At 54.8% G+C, this 21,960-nt stretch overlaps 1 protein-coding gene across 7 annotated transcripts in view; it reads left to right on the top strand.

Moving 5' to 3' along the window:
- Positions 1-10,045, top strand: part of Myt1l (myelin transcription factor 1 like) — a 136,616-nt gene extending 126,571 nt beyond the window's left edge. For 4 of the 7 annotated variants that reach the window (XM_077791847.1, XM_077791850.1, XM_077791846.1 and 1 more), the window contains 3 exons: positions 2,236-2,339; positions 8,866-9,009; positions 9,291-9,431. In XM_077791847.1, the coding sequence (XP_077647973.1) occupies positions 2,236-2,339; positions 8,866-9,009; positions 9,291-9,431 (389 nt within the window). Of the gene's footprint in view, positions 1-2,235; positions 2,346-8,865; positions 9,010-9,290; positions 9,432-10,018 lie in introns of those variants that run through there. The other 3 variants (XM_077791849.1, XM_077791848.1, XM_077791844.1) reach the window with 3 other exon arrangements.
- Positions 10,046-21,960: the final 11,915 nt, after the last annotated feature.

The raw sequence follows: 21,960 nt of genomic DNA, 5'->3' as shown, positions 1-21,960 counted from the left end.
CCGAGGTGCCACATGGGGCAGGAGTTCTAGGGCTGTGGCCTCAGCCTCAGCCAGGACCTAACCATGAACCACATGCCCTAGCCAAGGCGTCTCTAAAAGAGACACACCAACCAGAAACGAGGTGAGCCAGGGTCGGCGGGCCCTCCCGGTGTGCCCTGGACAGTCCATCAGGGCTCACGCCATGTCTCCTGCTGATGATGGGGTCAGCACTCCCAGGGGAAGCTCAGCCTCCCTCTCAGCCTAGGGACGGTGTGGAGAAGGGCTCAGGCAGAGCCGATGGCCATGCAGCCAGCAGAGCAGGGGCCTGGCTCTCTCACAAGATGGCCTCTCTCTGGGTTCTCAAAAGGAGCCCACAGAGCTGGCAAGCACCACAGAAGCCAGGGATCCGCCGAGGCCCCACCGCACCTGGAAACCTGGGGTCCAGATGGCAGCCACCCTCGTGCACACCACAGCCCACATGTCGCCCACAGCAGCACCCCACCCTGCGGGCACAGGCACAGAACATCCCTGATGCATGGCCTGTCACTCACAGAGGCACACCTGGAGGTGGCACGCCCATCCAGCCTCACAGGTCCACTCTGCCCAACGCTGGGCCAGGCGTCAGCAAGATGGAGGCTGTTCAGTCTCTGTCTCCTGGAAGTCCTTAGGTCCACCTGCACGTCTCTCCCGGGGGGCCTGGGGACAGCCTCAGCTTTCCTCTCAGTTCTTCCAGAAGGAACATCCTAGCTCCGTCCTGTGCCTGCACCTGGCTAAACATGAGCCTGCACCTTACCCAACCACCCCAGGGAGGCCAGACCTGAGGCAAGTCTCTGATCTGTGTCAGTCGTTGATGAAGGAAGAGGTAGCAGATGGGGTGAGCCATTCAGAACACAAGAGCAAGACAACTGAGGGACAGATTTGCAGGGAATCTCACACTGGGGGCAGCTCTTGCCTGGGCAGACAGTGGGCAGCCAGCTGCCTGGTCGCCGTCTCTCAGAGCGTCCGCCGGCGGGCTCCTTCTCAGCAGACCTTGCGCTGCCAGTCCGGCTGCGCTTGCATTTCCAGCAGCACTCCTCTGCACTGGGCATTCTTATCTTACAACATGTTTTTCACTCACTGAACGCGACACCCAAGGCCACCCAGTGACCCACCTCCTTCTTCCCTCCTGGTCTGCCGTGTCTCCATGAAGGACAGCAGTCTCTGCCGTGTGCTGGGTAGCTTCAGGTCTGTCCACAGAACTTGCACACACATCATCCGTGAGGAGCCTGCCCTGAGAAAGGTCCCTCCTGGGGACAGAGGACTGGCCAGTGGCAGCTGAACCCCAGGCCCTGGGTTTTGAGTGACGGCCCCTGTGGCATTTCTGCTCTCCCTCTCTGTGTGTCCTCGACCATGAGACCCCAATGCCAGAAGCACCAGAGATCCCCTTCCTTTTGACCTTGGCACCAAGGGTGCCTGCAGCAGAAGCCGCCTGGGAGGGAAGCGGCCCAGAAATCCCTGTCTGTCTGCTTGCTTGGTTGGGTCCTGGGGGTTGAACCCAAGGGCACTGGACTACTGAGGCCCTCCTCAGGCTTTTTACTTTCTATTTTGAGACCGGGTGTCTCTGAGATGCTGAGGCTGGCCTAGAGCTTGCCATCCTCTTGCCTCAGCCTCTGGAGTCGCTGGGATTGCAGGCGTGTGCCCCCACACCAAGCCATGGATACACCAGGCCTGAAGTGCTCAGCCGGCTTGGGTCTCACACAGGCTGTCCTCTGCAGCAGGACTCTGACTCAAGGGTCAGGCACAGCCTTGCCTGGACTCTGGGCATGGAGAGGGAGGGGCTCTCTCCATTCCTTCCTGTGCATGTGCCCCTGAGGCCTGGGAGTGGCTGCCTCCCAGGTGACTGAGGAGGCAGGAAGCAGGAGCTGACAGGTGCCCGAGGGGATGGAGCCGGGGAGTCAGCAGCAGCGCAGGTGACCTGGGCAGGTGAAAGGACTCTGGCCCAGTCCTTCCGGGCCTAGGAGTTTCCACACACTCAGGCAGTGTTCCCCTCTTCTGCTCAGGTGTCCTGTTGGAGGAGAGGTGGGGGCAGGAGCAGAAAGACATGTCCATGGTGACTATTTTTCTTTATATGAGTATAGACATCACTATGCCAGGCACCCCTGAATATTTCCCAAGCAAATTCAATTCCTAATATAAAAAAAGAACAAAGAAATCTCTCAAAATCCTGACTAATGTTCCTGGTACGGCAGTTTGGACACGCTGATTTTGCCATTGCAGGAATAGAAAATGACGAGGAGATCAAGCAGTTGGATGAAGAAATCAAGGAGCTGAACGAGTCCAATTCCCAGATGGAGGCAGACATGCTCAAGCTCAGGACTCAGGTAACGGTTTCTGAAGCCTCCGTCCCCTCCAAGGAGTGACCTGGGCAGGGCCCCTCTTCAGGGGCAGCTGACCTCACTGCTTTTCTGCCTGCATTCCTTCTCGTCCACCTTGTGTCCTGGTCTCCTGCTGGACTCCTCTCATGGCGCTGTTTGCTGTGACCCAGTGGCCATGACGGTCCCCTTTCTGTGTGTGTGTGTGTGTGTGTGTGTGTGTGTGTGTGTGGCAGGGTGCCCTCCTGAGTGTCCTTTCCCAGAAGGCCACCTGCTAGAGCAAAGGCCAGGGTTTCCTCCAGCTGTTCCAAGCCCTGACCTAGGTCACACCTGCGTGGCAGGGGGACAGCAGGACTCCAGGACTGGTGAGAGCCGCCTGTGCGTGCAGATCCCGGCCATCTACCGGGCAGGGGTGGGTGGGTCTGAGCACCTGCGAGTGAGCTGGTGAGGAGACTGACCGTCCTTCCTGACACTGGCCAGCCTGGTGGTCTTCCACCTGTGGACACACTGCCCGCTTATCATCAGTCCTCATCAGACGCTGCTCCCCTGGGGCCCTCCACACACTCTTGAGCCACATGATGGCACCGAGTTGCAACAAGCCAGACCAGGTGTGCGATCCGCCAGACGGTGGAGGGGACCATCACTCCTTGACGTCCCTGCTGCCACCAGGAGTGGACAGGGGTCATGACCCCGTGCTGGGGCTCCTCCCAAGTCACTGGGGTCCTGCTCAGGGAGGGCTGAGATTTAAATCAGTCAAAGAACAGAGCAGGGAGGGAAGAGGGATCTATGACAGCATTTCTGAATTTCAGACGACTTCCCAGGGCGAGAAGAACTCTCCCCGCCACTCTCCATAGAAGGTGCAGGGGCACCAGCTGCACGCGTGCTTAACATTGCCAATAGTGCCATGCCACAGGTTGGCTGAGTTATAAAGAAAAGAGGTTTATTTTAACTTGCCAGGAACAGGGACTGCCTCTGGGGATGGATTCTTGCTGGCAGAGTCCAAGGAAGGTGCAAGGTATCACACAGGAGGGACAGGGAGCAGGCATGTGCATGAGTGTGTAAGCGTGTGCATGTGTAGGTTTGTGTCTGTGTGAGGTGTGCGGGCACACGTGAGCTCCTTCTGGCCTCTCTCCTTATAAAATCACCAGGACTCAATCAGAGGGCCACACTCTGGTGACCTTCTAATCCTGATCAGATCCCAAAGGCCACACCTCTACACCGGCAGCGGGATTCTGTCTACACCTCATCAGGCCTCGAGATGGGGATGGAGTTTCCACTAGTGAAGCCTGAGTCACGGGGCCACTTCCAAACCCCAGCACACCCGTACCCCGAGGGTTCTTATCAGTTGCCACAGGCCTGCTGTTTGCTGTCCAGCTGAAGAATCCAGACTCAGGGCAAGCACACCTTTGTGTGTTGAGCAGATGTGCACACCACTTTGGAATGTTTGAGTAGTGTTTGGGGTCAAGTGCAGCCCAGACAATGCCTGTGTACCCCCAAACCTACACCTTCTCATGCTCTGCACTCCAGTGAGAAGGGGTCTGTTCTGGGCCCTTGAGTCCCCACTCAGGTCACAAGTCCTAAAAGCCATCCTACCACCTGGGCCCAGACCTGCGCAGCTGCCGAGGCCACCCACCCCTGCCGGGTTCTGCTCTCGCGACTAAAAGGCTCAGGGCCACTCCAGGAAAACTGGGCTGCCTGGGCTGCGCAAAGTAACCCCACAAGAGACACAAAGACCTTTTTCTTTGGGGTCGCCGTGACGGCTCCTCTGACCTTAAGGGTCCGCAGGAAGAGAGCGAGAGCAGGCGCTGACCCTTTTTATTGAGGAGAAGCTATTCAAATGAGGCCAGGGGTCAGGTTTCAGGGGCTGAGTCTATCTTCATGATGTCCACTGTCAGCAGGTTGACTGACACCTGGGCAGGCCACACCCAAGGGCACAGTAAGAGGAGGGGACACACACAAGGCACTTCCCTGGAAGACTCTATCCTAAATGGGGCAAGGGGTTATATCACAAAGGAACAGGGGAGCGTAGCTTCACCCATGGGGCTGTAGCAAGGCACACCCATGCACGAGACACTGACCCTCGCACCCAAGAAGGGTGGGGAAAGCTTGTCACATTTCTGCGACTGAGCGCCTCAGCACCCAGCCGGGGAGAGTGCCTCAGTCACGAGCAAGGTTGGTCTCCCACACATCCCAGCTGAGCTGGGCCAAGGCAGCACACACTTCAGTGCTGGAGATGTGATGGGCCTCAGGGCTCTGGACTCCACACACCACCAGTGCACACCTCACCAGTGCAGCCAAGTCACCACCCGTCACAAGGGCTTGGGTGCACGCCCACAGAGAGTACAGAGATAGGCGTGACCCAGCCTCTGTACCATGGGGATTTCTCGGTACACAGAAATTGCTTCTTATCAGAGTCTAGAAAAATGTGCACCCGAAGGCACAGGAAGGAGGAGACGGGAGCAGGGAGCAGGCGCAGCTGCGGGCAGCAGGAGGGGCTGGAGGTCTGAGGGGCTGCCCCTGGGGGTTGTAGAGGAGGGGTAGGATTCCAGGACCTGAGCGACAGGGAAGAGAAGAAAGTTCTGGGCTGGGAAAGCTGGAGCGAGAGGAGGCAGGTGGGATGGGGTGAAGCTGTCCCCTGGGGTTCCCTTCCTCACAAGGTCAAGTGCAGCAGCTGGTCGAGAGGTCAGAATGAGAACTGGAGGAGGATCTGGCAGGCCAGAGTCTTGGCAGTCGACTCGGCCTCTGCAGAGCATGGTGGCTCTGCACGTGCCCACAGCTGTGCTTCTGCAGGTCAGCAGCACAGGCACCTGGGCTGGGCCACCCTCCACTGTGCCCTGCCCCACCCCCTCAGATGGCTCCCTGCCACCTGAGGTCTTTGTGGAACCCAGCCCACCTGCTCTGGAGTGCCTGTCCCGCCCCCTGGCAGAGAGCAGTGCCCCCTCTGCGGGGCCTTCCCTAGATCTGTCTCCTGACCCTGAGGGGTACCATGGCAGGCTTCCCGTGCTGTGAGGCTCACGCCATCCTGGGCCAGGAGTCAGACGGCAGGTGTCTTGGCCTTGGCTCACACGGGCTTCGTCCCCTAGCTCCAGGCCACCCGAAAGCTACACCCTGTGTCCGTGGCAGGTGGCCATGGACCTGCGCAGCCGACCTGGCCCTGAAGTGTGTTCACGTCTCAGTGTAGCACAGGTGCCGTTCACCAGCACAAGAACAAAGACCAGTCCCCGCCCACGGGCCTTTCCAAATCAGGTCTCAGGGTGAATCCCACCTGTAATGACCTGGTCTCAAGAGATGTCCATCTTAGGAAAACTGTGGTCCAGGGGGAGACAGTGAGGAGCAGGCTGTGGAAACCCAGGGTCTGCCAAGTCCGTGGCCTTTCTGAGGCTGGTGGGAGGCTCTCTGAGGAACCAGAGCCTCAGACTGCGGCACCACCTACAGATCCCCGTCCTGGGGCACGCCACCCTTATCCCAGGGGAATGGGTGGTCCTCAGACTCAGATCCACACAGGGACCTGCTGCCCGGGGGTGGGCCAGTGTCCTCCCTGAAGGTGAGGACAGGGATCTCTAATGGCCACCTGTGTTTGAAGCCCTCAATCCCAGGCTCTGAGCAGGCCAGTGCAGGCCTCCTGCAGGAGGGACTACGGTCAGGACTTCTCAAGTCCCGAGGGTCACTCCAAGAGGGTGGGCACGAAGGTCTCTGCCTCTGTTCCCTGCTTCTTTTCCCTCCTCCATTGTGATCAGCCCGTCCTGGGGAGGCTGGGGTGGGAGGCCCTGCAGGCCCTCCCTGCACCCCTTCCCACGGGTCTGCCACTTTGTGCTGCCACACTGCACAGCCAGCTCCGAGGTGCTCCAGAATATTTCTCTGCAGCTTGAGTCCCGTGGGCTGCATCTGGCCCCTGGAGAGGCAGGTGTCCTCTGCCTGAGGTGGGCTTCCTGCCTCCAGGGAAGAACCCAGGGTTTGCCTGGACTGTCCAGGAATGCCCAGGCCTGCAGCCCTGTTGACCCTCAGGGTCGGAGCACCTGGGCAGGATCCACAGGAGGACCTGCAGTCCAGTTCCCCCTGGTGAGCTGGAGGCTTGGGGGCTGGGGAGGCAGGTGAGGCCGAGGCTCGCTGTGCGCCAGGCAGCACCACACAGGCTTGCAGGCTGATCCCATTGCAGAGAAGGGAAGGCCCCAGGCAGAGTGCAGAGCCTGTGTGCCCATGGTCACAGGGTTGGAGTGCACAGACCACGGTGGTGTCGTGGCAGGGTGGACGCACCCGTGAGAATTGTCCCACTTTGAGAAGAACACACAGCGTCAGCTCCTCAGGTTCCCCCCAGAGGACCTGGCCTGGGGCTGGGCAGGACGGCTGGATTCACGGGCTCCCGGGTCCCGGAGAACACTACACTCGGGGGCCCCGGCTCTGGAGCAGGGAGCTTAGGTGGAAAGAGAAATCGATCTTTTTTTACTATTTATTTTTTAAATATTAATGTGTTAGACATGACAGCAGAAGGCATTTCACTTCATAGTACACATAGAGAGCACAAGTTTTCACAACCCTGGCTGTACACAGTGTATTCACAACACTCCTGTCTTCACACATACTTGGGTAATGATGTCCATCTCATGCCACCATCTTTCCTACTCCCATGTCCCCTCCCTTCCCCTCCCTCCCTTTTACCTGTCCAAAGTTCCTTCATTCCTCCCCATCCCACTATAGATCAGCATCCTCATCTCAGAGAAAACATTCAGCATTTGGTTTGGGGGGATTGGCTTAATTCACTCAGCCTGATCGTCTCCAACTCCATCCATTTACCTGCAAATGCCAAGATTTTATTATCTTTTATTTCCAAGTACTATTCCATTGTGTATATAGGCCACGTTTCCTTAACCATTCATCTACTGAAGGGCGTCTAGGTTGGCTCCACAGTTTAGCTATAGTGAATTGTGCTGCTATAACATTGATGCGTCTGTGTCGCCTTAGTGTGCTGTTTTTAAGTCTTTGGGGTATAAACTGAGGAGTGGGATAGCTGGGTTAAAGAGAAATCGATCTTCAGTGTGTCCCCACCAATGCTGGTGAGACAGGCAGACAAGGGGTGACCTGGGAGCCTCAGGTGTGGGGTGCCTAGGCCCTCACTTTGTGTGTCAGTCCTCATGGAAGAGAAATGGCCTGGGAGTGGGTCAGAGCCACCAGGCGCAGAGGGGAGCAGGGCTGGCGTCACAGAGACCTGCTGAGGGTGAGGGTGGAGGAAGCCTCGGGGTGCTGAGCCCAGGGAACCAGGCCAGTGCCCTGGGTGGCCCCTGCGTGGAGCAGGGTCAGGGCCTCTGCACTCGGCCTGCTCTCCCCTGCCTGGTGACCCCGCGGAGCTCTGGCAGCCCTGACAGCCCTCCGCTGTGTTCCGTGCTGAGGAGCTCACGCTGCACATGGGGACACAGGCCTGGAGGGGGAGGCACAGCCTGCCAGGACCTGGGGCAGGCTCCTCCAGGGAAGTGGGCTTGCCACACACCCACTGTGGCCGGCACGGGTTCCCGGAGATGGGACTTTAACAAGAGAGAGTCGCCCAGGGGAGCGGGAAAGGAGGCCTGGCGCAGTGCCCTGGAGGACGGTGGGCTGGAGAACCCCCTCCACCCACTGCCGAGGGGCGTCACCACGAGGGGCGTCAGCAGGTCACACCCTGGGCTTCCACACCAGCCCGGGCCCCAGCTGCCGTGAAGAGGAGAGGCACCCAGGAGGTACACCCCATATCCAGACGAGGGCACAGCAGTGGGGAGAGGTGGGGATGGGAGCCCAGAGTGGCCGGCGGGAAGAAGATGCCAGAGAGCCAGGCTCCTCGGTCAGCTGCCCAGGGAGAGGCCCGGGTCACGGCTGAGAATCCAGGGCTGTGAGGAGAGGACAGCAGAGACTCGGAGCACGGGGGACTGTCTCTGTGCGACCTGGGGAGGCCCAAGGCCCCAGTCGGGTCCTGACCTGGTCCTGAGAGGAAGCAAGTCTAGGCCGGAAGCCTGGTGGACAGAGCGGCCCCAGGCCCCACCTGAGCAGGAAGAGGAATGGGGGCCATTAGGACTTAGCTGGGGCCAGATGGAAAGAGGAAGCTTCAGCACTCAGTCAGTAACTGCCAACTCAGGTCCCAGCACTGTCCAGTGAGCCTCCAGGGGACAGCACCAGGCTGGGGACCATCATTAGGAGACCTCCACCTGCAGCAACTCTCAAAACATCCAAAGCTGAAAAGTAGAAGCCACCCGGAATCTTCAAGGACTTCCCATGCTAGTCCAGCTAGTCCAGCTAGTCCAGCTAGTCCAGTTGCCACATTTTCTTTCTTTCTTTTTTCCTTTTGTGACTTGCTGGGGATTGAACCCAGGGCTTGGGCATGCGAGGCCAGCACTCTGCCAACTGGGCTATATGCCCAGCCCCCAGTTCACACGTTTTCTAGTGTAATGGACCAGAAGGCTGAGAACCAGCCCTTCGGGTGGCCGGTCCTCTGCATACGCTGCGTGCACTGGGCAGTCTGGGCGCACACCCAGGCGACGTGTGTTACATGTCACACACGTGTGTGTTCTAGATCACCACGATGGAAAGCAACCTGAAGACGATCGAGGAGGAGAACAAGGTCATCGAGCAGCAGAACGAGTCCCTGCTGCACGAGCTGGCCAACCTGAGCCAGTCCCTGATCCACAGCCTGGCCAACATCCAGCTGCCTCACATGGTAAGTGAATGAGCGCCCGGAGGGCAGCCTCCCTTCTCACCTGGATAGATGTCCTGTGCCATCACTCCATGGTCCTCCGCCTTTGGGCACCTTGGTCACCATCCCAAAGCCATGTCGTTGCCCGCTAGCCACCGTGGTGGGCGGACCCATGAAGCCGAGTTGCCGACAGGCTGTCTAGTGGATGACGCAGGGGCAGGGTGCTATGCTCTGTTTTATGCTGTTGTGAATATACTATGAAGAAAATAAAAGTTGTGTATGAACTACTATTTAATATTTCGTAGGATCCAATCAATGAACAAAATTTTGATGCTTACGTGACTACTTTGACGGAAATGTATACAAATCAAGACCGTTATCAGAGTCCAGAAAATAAGGCCCTACTGGAAAATATAAAGCAGGCTGTGAGAGGAATTCAGGTCTGAACAGCTGCTCTAGTGGCGAGACTCATGCTAAGAAAGGACGCCTCTTGGTTTCGGCTGCTGTGACTTGTTGCCAGACAGCGTTCTATTTATTTCTGTCGGAACAGTGTTATGCTTACGAGACTCCACACGGTTTTGTGTCTTGCTTTAAGATAGCACCTGCAGAATAGTTTTTGAACACATTCACATTTTGTACGTTTTCCTAAGAGCTGACGTAGTGTGATCTGCCGTGTAATGTTTATAGCTGCTACTGTATGCACACTGGGGGTATATATATTTCTGAAGAGGTAAGCTGATCAAAATAAATAGAGTGTAAATTCTTTTTAATGCTTTAGTGATTAAATGTTTTAGTATTTTGAACTGAAATGGACAAAAAAGAAAAAGAAAAAAAAACAGCTTTGAATGACCATGTTGTGGCCCCATGGCCACTTTTTAGACATTATCATTTTGCCTCGTGTTGGAGGACTTTATGGAATTTAAGAAATACATTTTGTGTGCATATTGTTTCATAGCGAGAATTGGTTGCAAAATGCTTTATTTTTGAACAATGCTTGGAAATATTATGTGATTTTTTTGTTTGTTTGTTTTAGGAGGATGGTGTATGGTGGGGGCAATAAATGAGGTTTTTTGCATTCCAAGGAAATGGCATATGGATTAACTGTAAGAAATGAAATAAGTAATTTATTGTAAGACAACATCAAGCCATGGAAACTTGGCAGAAGATTCAAAGCAGCTTAAGCAGCACTTTTAAATTAACTCCTAAACATTACATGGTGTGACTCTGGAGACTTCCGTTAAGACAGGACCTTGTCAGAGGTGGACAGCACGAAGATTTCCTTTTGCGTTCTCAGTACCCTCTGGAACAACCTTCTCTTATCTCTCCTAGAGTCCCGTGCCCCTCTGAACTGTTCCCGCAACATAGTTTACCTAACAGAAGTTGTGTGCTTTCAATTTGAGCAAAAAGATAATTTAAGAGCATTTATTTCCCCTTTTCACTTTTAAAAAATCATTATCGTTGCTATTCTCATTTCACGTTTGAGGGACAAAAGCTGACGGCTGTGAGCACTCTGGTTTCTGGACTGAATTTCCTGCTGGACGGTGGGAAAGCAGCTCTGTAAAGTTTCCCACCCCTCGCCCCACCCGACCCTGACTCTGAATCGGCTCTGGCCCTATTCAGAGCGCTCTGAGAACGACGGACGCTTACGCTCTGCCCTCGCGGGTCCAGGTGACCACAGAGCATTGCCTAGCCTTGTTGGTTATTGTGCCCTATGCTGAGAATGAATGCAATCAGAGTTTAACCTGACTAATATACTGCAGCACTTTTTGCTTTGAACTAGGTCATCTTAGACTTCTTACACCTTCAGGATTGGATTGTTTGACTCCAATGACTGCACTATCTGTATGCATAAGACCACTTTTGACGGCTGCGTTCCCCTTCTAAGTAGTCTTTTGACGATGTGTTGTGTTTCCTGATGTTGATTTCTTTTAGTAGCATCTCTCCTTCCATGTCTTGATGTTATGCAGGAAGTACAAAAGTACTTTAAAATTTTGTTATGAAAAAAAAGATGGGTTTTGTAAAAATTAAAAAAAAATATTTTTAGCAGAACAGGACTTACAGGGTCATTGTCCCCACAATGTGCCAGTCGACTATTTGCACTTACCTTGTCCTATTATCCGTACGGAGGTGTGCAATTCCTGTGTCGGTCGCCTCGCGACATGAAGCTGGACGGATGAGAGCGGAGGCCCCCCCGGCTGACCCACCGCGTAGCCCAGGGAGACTACAGGGATCTCACGACGAACATTCTGATACAATACTCGACCTCGGTATATATATGTGTATAGATGTGTGTACATCCCAGCGGCACTTTATACTGTTCACTGTACAGACGCCTACAGTTCTCCAGGACGGTCATTCCTAGCTGGGAGAAGACGACGTCACTGCTCGGCGCCCTGGCACGCCCCTTCTGTTGTGCGACTAGTCCTAGCTGCCATGCTCAGAAATGCCTTTTGAGAGCAGAAGCAAGGTGCTCACTGTCACCTGATGCCATACACGGTCCGGGCCTCGCCTCGGAGGGCCCCTGTTCATAGCGGCACACGCATTCCCCCGCGTCTGGTCTGCAGCTTCTCGGCCAATGTAGTATGCTTTTAGTAGAGTAATAGGTAGTATCGGTTTGGATTCTCATTGTCATCCCCCATGTACAATGGAAAGGGACACTAAGCACAAACCTGCTGCTCATGTAACGTTGGTACATAATCAATCAGAGTCATCTGTGACTGTTGTATAGGGATCACAGTGCCACCTGTTAGAATGCTGACCATATGGGCTATTGTGAGTTACCAGAGCTTATTTATTATAACTTATTGTTCATATTCATTTGAGTTAATTTAAGCAATCATTTATCAAGACAGAATTTTGTATAAACTATTTATTGTGCTCTCTGTGGAACTGAAGTTTGATTTATTTTTGTACTACACGGCATGGGTTTGTTGACACTTTAATTTTGCTATAAATGTGTGGAATCACAAGTTGCTGTGATACTTCATTTTTAAATTGTGAACTTTGTACAAACTTTGTCATGCTGGATGTGAACACATCTTATCTAAATAAAGAGGTGTTGCCACGTTTGTAGCACGAAGGATCTCTACCCGGCTCTGCGTCTTCCCTGGACCTCTGGCCCCCAAACCAGAGCGACTCTGCACTGCCGCACTATGGAGGGCTGGTCAGAGGGAACAGCTGTGAGGGCTTTCCTGGTCTGCCCACAGTGTCCTTTTTGAAAACACAATTTTGTCACATTTCCTGCAGCACCTCCCAGCTCAGAGTGTGCCTGGAGGTGAGGACACTGCCCCTGTCACTCAGGTGTCCCCAGGGACAGGACATCTGCTGGGAACAAAGGTGCAGTCCTCATACTCTAGGTGACCATGTTGTCACTGAACAGCTCCCACATCGACGGCTCCCATTGGAACCAGTGATGTCCGACCTGTAGGAACAAATGATGTTCCTGCAGATGGTGACTGCCATGCCCCAGGTCTGTCACCTGATGATTAAAAGCCATTTTCCCCAGGAGCAGTGTGTGCCCCAGAAGTGATAGCACTTTCAAACAGTAACTTAACTAATGTCAAAACTCTTTGAAAATTCAAGATTTTGACCCCAAATTACCCAACTTTATCCTAAAACTATTGAAAGAGTTGCAAATGCATCAAAATAAATTAAAACAGCCTTAAAATTCTATCATAGAGGAATAAGTAAGGGTTCATGAAAATCGCCCCTGTTGGAGCTGTTGAAAGGATCCTTAGAGGGGCAGGTGCAGCTCAGAGGCGGAGTGCTTGCCAGGTGCTCGGGAAGCCCTGGGTTCCAGCACACACATGATCCTTAAACACGGGAAGATGACTGGGATGAAGCCAGGGAACTGTGAACAGGTGAGGCCGGGGGGCCAGCATGGAGGCCAGTCAAGTGCATGTCCGGAGAAGCTGCTCCCTGCCTCCTGTGAGTGCAGAACACAGGCTGCAGTCCATGCCGAGGAGGAGGAGCGCCAGGCGGGAGCGCAGGTCCTGCCTCGGGCAGCACCCCTGTGTTTCAGGTAAGAGCAGGAAGACGGCGCAGGCTGTAAGGGCACACAGAGAGTGCACCTCGCCTGGCCCCAGGCTGGCCTGCTGCATGTCTGTGGCTTTGTGGAACCCAACAAGGAGGCTGCATCAGTGTTGTCTCACTGGGGAGAGGCCAAGCGTGGTCGGGGCACTGGGGGGCTGAGGCTGAAACAGGTGTGAGTCCATGCAAAGGACACTCCCCCGCCCGCAGCCCACCTGTGGGTGCCAGAGCAGCCACAGGGACACGGCCAGGGGCCTGCAAGGGCATAGACACCAACGGGAAATGGTGCGGCCGCCAGACTCTGGACGGTGGCCTCTGGCCAGTCAGTCCTCTGCCATCCCCCAGGGGACCCAGGGATTCCAAAAGCCTGGTGTCTCTGCAGCCCCTGGTGATTGGGAAGCAGCCCTCCCCTCCACACAGGAAGCCGTTTGCAGCCTCTGCCAGCTGTGAGTGGCTTCTCTGTGTCATCAAGCACACTTTCCCGTGGAGTTAGCTGGAGGCCAGTCCTGCTGGAGGAGGACACGGCAGTGAGGCCCCTCAGCAGGATGCAGCTCTTCTTCCTGGGCAGTGCCCATGTGGATTGGTGCCCTGGCATTCAGGGCAGCAGATAACACAGAGGAGCCAGGACCTCAGGCAGAGTACCGTCTAAATCCACATCAAGGAAAAGCCTGAGCATCCAGCGAGGCCTGGCTGCCTGGCCACGAGTGGGGGGGGCAGTGTCCCTGTTCCTCCCTGTCCGTTTCTTCACACCAGACACTTTTCCCTTCTGTGCTTCAGTCTGGGCCCTTAAGTGGCCTCCAGTCATTTTTTGAGCCAGGCAAGAGAAACATCAGGAAGGAAAGACAAGCACAGGGAGGGGGGGTGGGAGGGCCGGGGAGCAGGGCAGGGGAGCAGGGCCCGGGGAGCAGGCCCAGCCAGAGCGACAGTCTCAGTTGGCGTGACAGCGGAACCCCTGGAGCGGCCCCAGGCTCAGGTACAGTGGGTGGGCTGCAGGTGGCCGTGGCCCTGTTGTTCCCCAGGCTCAGCTTCCCTTCCCTGGAACCTGGCAGGCTGGCCAGGACGACCTGCCCAGCCCTCAGGGGGGAGCCCTGAGCCGTCACCGAGATGCGCACTGCTCACGTCGGAGCAGAACCACAGCAGTCAGCTTCTCCTGTGCTCAGTCAGCCACAGGGTTTTCTATCCCGTGTGTAAGGAGAAACGGTGAGTGTTAAGATCATCTTCTTCATCTAATCTGTGGGGGCAAAACCCGCCCAAGACCAGCGGAGAGTGGGCTAGAAAAGCGACCTATTAACTCTGTGTGCCAAGCTGGGCGCCCACACCATCATCTCCACACAGACCTCCCTGAACACCCCCTGGGCTTTGCCAAGACCCTGCTGGGGCAGTCAGTCCCTGGGAAGTGTCTCGCCCGACTAGAGGAGCCCTGAGGTGGGGACCCGGTTCCTCTCCTGCTTTCCTAGCGGACACAGGATTCACACTCCCTGTCCAGGGGTGGACAGAACTGGGCGAGAAGGATGCTACTTCCTTCCTCTGCTGGGAACGGCCTCTTTACGCAGCCCCAGATCCTGGGATGGGGCAGATCCTCGTGAGCCACCAGGAAGAGAGGGTCAGGAGAGAGCCCAACGCTCAGTTCCTGGTCTTCAGGACCCAGATGGTCAAGGAAGCCACTGGCTCCTTAAGCCAATGAGAGGCCCCACCAGGGCCCCCTTCACCCCTGGGCTTCTGGGTCCCCTGAGTCAGACCCTGTGTCTCTCCAGCCCCCACCAGCAAGTCTCAGGTGGTTTCAAAACCCCACAGTTTAAAGACAGCCCCCAAATAACTGGGAAACCCCAAACTGTGTCCTCAGTTGTATGAAAGGAAAGCAGAACCTCAGCTGAGAGCTGACGGAGGCCATTGTGTGGGACCAGGATCTGGCACACTCCAAAGCAGGCCAGGGCAGGAAGGCCTGCAGGGGAGGGAGGGTCTCAGGGCAAAGCCCAGGGGGCCGCTGGCCTGGGCAGGCAGACGGCTGCTGGGGAGCTTCCTTCAGAACTGGTACAGTGCTGCCGTCTGGCTGGGCACAAGTCACGAGCCACTCAAGCAGGAACAAACTTTATTTCCCAACTCCCACAAACGCCATGCACGCGGCCTTCTCCAGGAACACGCCACACACCCACCGGAAATCCCTCCTCCGGCACTTCCCCAACCAACAGGAACTCCCCAGGAAGTAGCAGCCCAGGCGGACAGCAGGGTCTAATACACAATTGAACACACAGCTTAACATAACCATCATCATCTCAAAGGCTCGCTGGCCTCACCTCTCAATCACTCCATTCTGGCAAAAATGCCAGGCGTCATCCCGACTCGGCTGTGGCCCTCAACAGGACAGGGGGCAGCTGGCTCCTGCGACATCCGAAGTTGGAAGCAAGGACCCTTACAGGAGCCATGAGTCAGTGTGCTGCCCGCTCAGTGCCGGTCATCACCGGCTGCTCCTTAGCTCTAGGAGAGCCACTGGCTTCCTGTGGCAGACTGGTATCCAGCTCGTTTACCACAAATAAGAGGCTGGTTCCTGGGTAGGTGGCTGCAGGCCAGTCATGTGTGACCTGCCCTTTCTCTCTGTGTTTATTCTTGTTAGCAGGCTCCTTTCAACCTGTGAGAATCAAGAACTAAAACACTTTTGTGTTAAAATTGGGCTTCGCAGGCAGGAGTTGAAATGCCCCGGGCATCATGCTGAATAGGGTCCCCGTTTGGAAACTGCAAAGTTCTGTCTGTCCATTTCTGTTTCTATGACACCTGAGACTTGATCTGCGCGTGGTCCTGGGGACGTGTGGGGCCACCGGGTGAGGGCCCCACACGTCCTCAAACTTCTGGCGGAGAAGAGCAACCAGGTTGTTGGAAAAGACAAACACAAGGAACAGTGGGCTCTGGAGGCAGCTGGCAGCCCAGGGAAAGAGCGCAGCCCCACAGGACTCGGTCACCTCTACAGGCCACAGCTTCCACTCTAGTTGGATTCACCTGTGATCCCCTCTGCCTGTGCAGCGAGTCATCGAGAGAAACACGCCTCCTCTGTTTACAGTGTGGGTAGGAAAAGGGAAACTGGCCCTTTCTTTCCCTTATTTACAATTTTTTAATAATTTTATTTATTTTTTATGTGGTGCTAAGGATCAAACCCAGTGCCTCACCTGTGCTAGGCAAGTGCTAGCAACCTCAGCCCTAAAAGAGTATTCTTATATTATAAAAATAACATGAGGTGTTTAACAGACAGCAGAGTACTTGAAAGGGAAAATAAACACGTTAAATTTTTAACTTAGTTTTAATGATGTGCAATTCACCAGATTTTTTGACCAGACCATATGTTAATCAAGGGTCATGCAATACTGATGGTTCAAGGCATCATATTTATGTAAAAGGCTGCAACATTTACAAGTTTAACTTTAAAATGCTTACAAAAGAACCAAGATTTTGTTATGGTTTGGATGTGGTGTCCCTCAAAACCTCACGTGTGCAAGAAGATTTGGAGGAGAAATTAATGGGTTATCAGAGCCTTAACCCAATCAGTTGTAAAGGTAAAATTTTTAAGCTGATTCTAAGCTGCAAAGCCTGAGTTAAAGTGTAAAAGACCGGGCATTGTAAAGTTTCCAAGCTGCAGGGCCTCAGTTAAAAAGTGAAAGACTAGGTATTGTTAAAATTCCTCTGCTACCCCCAGAACCTGTAATCCCTGTAGCTGTTAGGACAATGCTGGAGCTGCCCAGTAACTATCCCCACTGTTTCCACTGGTTGTCTAATAACCTGGGACTCTGTGTAGTATGTCACATAGTCCTTGAGGCCCAAAACCAATCAGTTTGAATGTGTACCCCGCTTAGAAGTGACCCATCACCCCCGTCCAGCCTGTTCCCGTCAATGAATGTGCTAATCATGTCTCAGAGTTGTTGTTCAATTTTCCCGTGCCTCATGATGATCTGCTCTGATGTATGCAAAGCCCCCCGCCCTCCCCAAAAAGTGTACTTAAGCTCTGCTTGACCTCTGCTCTGGGCTCTGGGCTGCTCTCCCTTCCTGAGTGAGCCTTGAGCCCCAGCATGCTGGTTCAATAATCTCCCTCCTGCCAATTGCATGGAGCCAGTCTCTTGTGTGGTCTCTTCCTCCGACGCTTTGCCGGACCCTTACACAGTGAATTAATCCCCTGGTAGGCATTAACTGAGTGGTAACTGGAGCAGGTGGGATATGGCTGGAGGAGGACGGCTTTGGGGCGTGGCTTTGGGGTGTACATTTGTGTCTGGTGAGTGGAGACCTCTCCCTGCCTCCCCCGCCCCTGCTTTCTAATCTCCGTGGCAGCTGCTTCCCTCTGCCACACTCTTCTGCCATGATGTTCTGCCCACCTTGAGCCCCGAGGAATGGAGCCGGCCTTCTGTGGACTCAGACCTCTGAGACTGTGAGCCCTCACCTAACTTCCTCCTCCACCGTGGTTCTGGTTGGGTCCTTTCAGTCACAGCAATGAAAACAAAGCTAAAACAGATTTTAAATGTCGAGTTGTGTCAACGTAAAGCAAAAGTCACTTCTATGTTGCATTGTTAACAATGAGCCAAGATTCAGAGAAGCCAATGGCCGTGGATGCACTGCCTGTGCCTGGTCCTGTCAGGGACAGCCTCCACCCAGCTTGCTAGAGCCCTGGGTGCTCTGGGCCCCAGCAGTGCCCAGCTGTAGCAGGTGTCTTGCAGGGAGAACCCCTTCAGACCCCGCCACTCCCCATACCCAAGGCTCTGGCTTGTGGCCACCCGGCAGGGGATCCGGTCATCCCAGACTCTAGCAGTGCGAGTCCTGTTAGATTGACTGAGACAGAATCTCCCTGTTCTCTTGTCTGGGTCCACTCGGGATGTTTTAACCAAACACCATGGACAGGTGGCTGAACCACAGCTGTCCTTCCTCACACTCCGGAGGCTGACTGTCCAAGGCCAGGAGCTCCAGCATGGTGCGGACCTGTGTGCTGGCTCTCAGCAGCTGCTGGCTGTGCACTTGGTGGAGAGATGGGACAGCACCATTCTCCAGGCCTGCTTCTAAGGACACTAGCCTCTCTCATGACCCACTCCTGCTCCAAGGCCCTCTCCTAAAGCTAGCTCCTCGGTGCTCAGGCATCAGCCTGTGGATCTGGGGGACATAGACATTCAGACCAGACCCCCAGGCCACTTCTGGGCTGCAGATCCCCACATGTGCCTGGCTCCGTCTCCCTCCCTGGCAGCAAGAACCCTGGGTGGGGGGGGGGGTCCCTGATATACACTTGACAGTATCAGGATAATTTTTTTCTTTAAGGAACCTTCTAAAAAGAAGACCTCATCCAGTCAGTAGCTGCCAAACGGATGCCCCCACTACTGTGTGCATGGACGGTGTTGACCATGACCTGCTTTGTTCTGAGGCTGTACAGATTCATGCTGCTTGCAGGAGTGACCGACATCAGGAGCAGACCTCAGAAGGACCAGCAGTGGAGTCCCGCAGTCAGGCACCGCAGGGCCATCTTCAGGGTGGAAAATGGCCCCGTTATAGAAGGAGTCTGAGGGTTATAGGTTACAATGAGGGTGAATTAATCACTGGAAACTGAGGCGAATGTGTCCATTGGGCAGTTAGGAAAAAAGTTGTGGAAAGTCTGGAACTTATGGTTACTGGGAAGGGATGAACGCTCAGAACCCGGCCCGAGCTCACTGTGTATCCTCTCCCTTGGGGACCACTGTTCCCAGAGCTGCACAGCGCTTTTCTCCTGCCAGGACTCATGGGCAAGGCACAGGGTGAAAGTCCATGGCTCAGCTCAGTCTCTTCAGGACGCAGTGCTGCTGGAAAGGGTTAATGCTGCCTTAGTTTTTCTCCCTCCTCCTGGCCACACTGCCCTCCTGTTTTCCCTAGAGGCTGGCTGGGGGGAAGTTATTTTCCATAATCTTCATCGACAACAGAACCTGTCATCAGGGTGACTTGAATTCAGCTCCCAGGCCACGGTCACTTGTATTCGGCTGAGAATCAATTACTTTTCATTCGTTCTAAAGCAGAGGTGTCATTTCACATTGACAATGTTCTCCGCCTTCCAAAGCATGCAAAAGTCAGACCTTCATGCACTTCTACACAGGCAACTGCCCGAGGCCACGCGCCCTTGGTTCCAGCCCCACAGTGGAGGGAAGCAGAGCTGAGGCCCGAGCCTGAGTCCTGGGACCACTGCCTCAGAACAGGTTCTGCAGAGGTTCAGAGCCCACTCCAGAGCACCGCCTCCTTCTGGAGAGAAGAGGAGGGAAGTGGGACCCGGCAGGTGGCCCACTGAGGAACACGCAGCCCATGAAGCTCACAGCTCTCAGAAAGTGAAGGGAGAGTCCAGGTTGTCGGAGGAGCTGGGAGGAAACGCAGAGACTTGAGGCACAGTGCGGCCATGGACCGAGGGGCTAAAGGGCACCTCCATGGGAAATGGGCCACAGTCGGCCATCTGCTCAACCTCGCGGATAATGTCCATTACCCCAAGTCCCCACGCACCTTAGAGGTGCTCCGGGAACAAGCCGTCACCCCATAAAGTTGACCAGTGTGCAGAGGAGATCCAGCCACTTCTCTCCTTGCTCCCTGGACTACTGAAGGCCAAAGACTCTGAGGCCCAGGAGGGGCAGGGAGAGCCCCAAGCCTAGGGCATACTGGGGACTCCAGGGACAGGAGGGCCCTCCACAGCCCTAGTCAGTGAGCACCAGAGCCCCGTGGCTCCACCTGCAGGACGCCTGCCTGCCACCTCTGCTGGTCACCCCTGGGTGGCTCGTGTTCCGGACTGCCGCCCGAGACAAGGCTGAACCCCAGTTTCCCTTCCTCCCATCCCCTCTCTCTGCCACTCGCCCCACAGGGTCCCAGGTAGAAGCCTGGGATCCAAAAGGAGCAGGGCTACTTCCCTCTCCAGCAGCAACGAGGACGCACAGCGTGGACAGGGAGGCCTCACTGCTCCCGGCCACCGCAAGAAGAACCAGGTGAAGGTCCGGGCTTCTTAGAGGAGAAAAGAGGCAAACCAAATCTAAGGGTTTCATGGAGCTGAGAGGATTGACACACCAGGTAGCCCCCCAAGCCAGGGGAGGCTCAGAGAGCTTCGCCCAGGAACTGAGAGGACGAATGAGGTGGTTGGAGAACAGGGGGGCTGTGCTCTGGGCTCACCTCGCTCCAGCACAGCCGTGGTCTCCCTGCCTCCGCTGTGACTGCCTGTGCTCAGACTGGGGTCATGCTGTGAGGACTGGGCACAGGGGCAGCCCAGGCCAGGACCAGTTTAAAGAAACAGGCTGCACAGATCCGCGAGGCCACAGGAGAGCGCTACTGATCCCATCTGCAGTTACTGTCTGGACTCGCTGTTGGTGTGGGTGTTCATACAGGTTCTCCAGAGAGGACCAAGAGGACCCGTGTGATTCCAAGCCATTCATGGGATCCTTTCAATTTAATGAATCGATAGTCCTGGGAACCAGTAGCTTCTCAGTGCAAGGAGCTCGAGCCCCCAACAAGAGGGACCTGCAATGCAGCCCAGGCCCAGGCTGAAGACCTGGGGGTCCTACTGCAGAGCCTCTGGTGCAAAACTGCGCCCCAAGTTGAGAATCATGCCTGACGTCCACGTGAGAGCAGCATCAGCAGATGCACTGCTCAAGACAAGCAGAGCTGGTGCACACTCCACACTACCTTTACCCCCCAGGCCTCCCCACTGTACAGGGCAAGCCTCTCCCCTCGGCTCCTGCCCCCACGGCCAAGGCAGAGGCAGATGCCCTCGCAGACACACCTAGGAGTGTGCTTTGCCAGTTCTCCAGGCAGTGTCAGTCCCGCCACGTTGACCAGCAACACCGACCATCAGAGTGTGACTTGACCGTCTTTACAAGAGTTTCTAAAACTCAGAAGGTGGAGTAGCCTCAACATACCAAGAGCATAAGTGAGCACCAGAGGCCTAGTCTGAATTGTAGCTGCGGGAAGGCAAACCCATTATCTCCATAAAGACCACTAGAATTGAAATGAATCCTGGTCATGGCACGCAGCTCTGCATGTTCTAAATCGGTGCACTCCTAGAAGGTTTGTAACTCATACTGTAACTAACGTGTTCAGCACAAAATTCAAATTTCCATGGAAGGAATTCTGGCTTAAATGTTATGTAAATATGTAAACTTGGGAAACTTGCTCAGGTCGGATTTAATATTCAAAAATCCTGGTAAGGCAGTACTGTATTTGCCCCTCTGTGGGATTCTGCTGCATGAAACTTACTTTTCTGGAACATCCATTTCTGGCAAGTATGTCTGTCCTTTTGGAGGCTGTGAAATGACACACCTGCTGCGTCCCAGTGCTGGGCGTGCACATGACTCTGCAGGAGGCTGCCCATCCTTAGAGGGGCCTCAGGTCTTGTCCATGGCAGGAGGTGGGAGCCAAGCAGCAGGAATAGAACATTTGGCTAGAAGACCATAGGCAAATCTGCCTCCCAGCATATTGTAACAAATACACGGAATGCCACGTGAGACTCTTTCATCACCTACATCGATTTCATTGTATTGACTATTGAAAACACAGTTGTCTGTCTTATTTTTTCTTACAGTGTCCTTCAAATGCATTGTTAGATTAAGGCGGTTCCAAACCCTGGCCTTAGACATGGGGAGGGACTAGAGTGGCTGGAGGCTGGGGGTTGCTGCAGGTGCCCGTGGGCGGGGCCCAAGGGTGGCTCACACCTGCAGTGTCAGCCTTTCCCGTGACGCAGCTTTTCCCACCAAGAACTGATCCGTGGGCACTTGAGGACAATTCTATAAACTGGGCCCACTGTGCTGACCACCAGGCTTCCGTTAAAAAGCAACTTCCCTGCAGTCCTGCCTGCCTCGAGTCAACAGATGTCACATTCCTCAGCAAACTGCCTGTCACCTGCAGGAGAAATGCAGGCCTGCAAAGCCAATGAGCAGACCACAGGTCACCCTGCAGGGGTGGGAGCTTGTGACCCTACACAGACCAGATCCC

Source organism: Urocitellus parryii, chromosome 12 (genome assembly GCF_045843805.1).
Source record: "Urocitellus parryii isolate mUroPar1 chromosome 12, mUroPar1.hap1, whole genome shotgun sequence".
Classification (NCBI taxonomy): Eukaryota; Metazoa; Chordata; class Mammalia; order Rodentia; family Sciuridae; genus Urocitellus; species Urocitellus parryii.
This window is presented reverse-complemented; position numbering and strand designations above follow the sequence as displayed.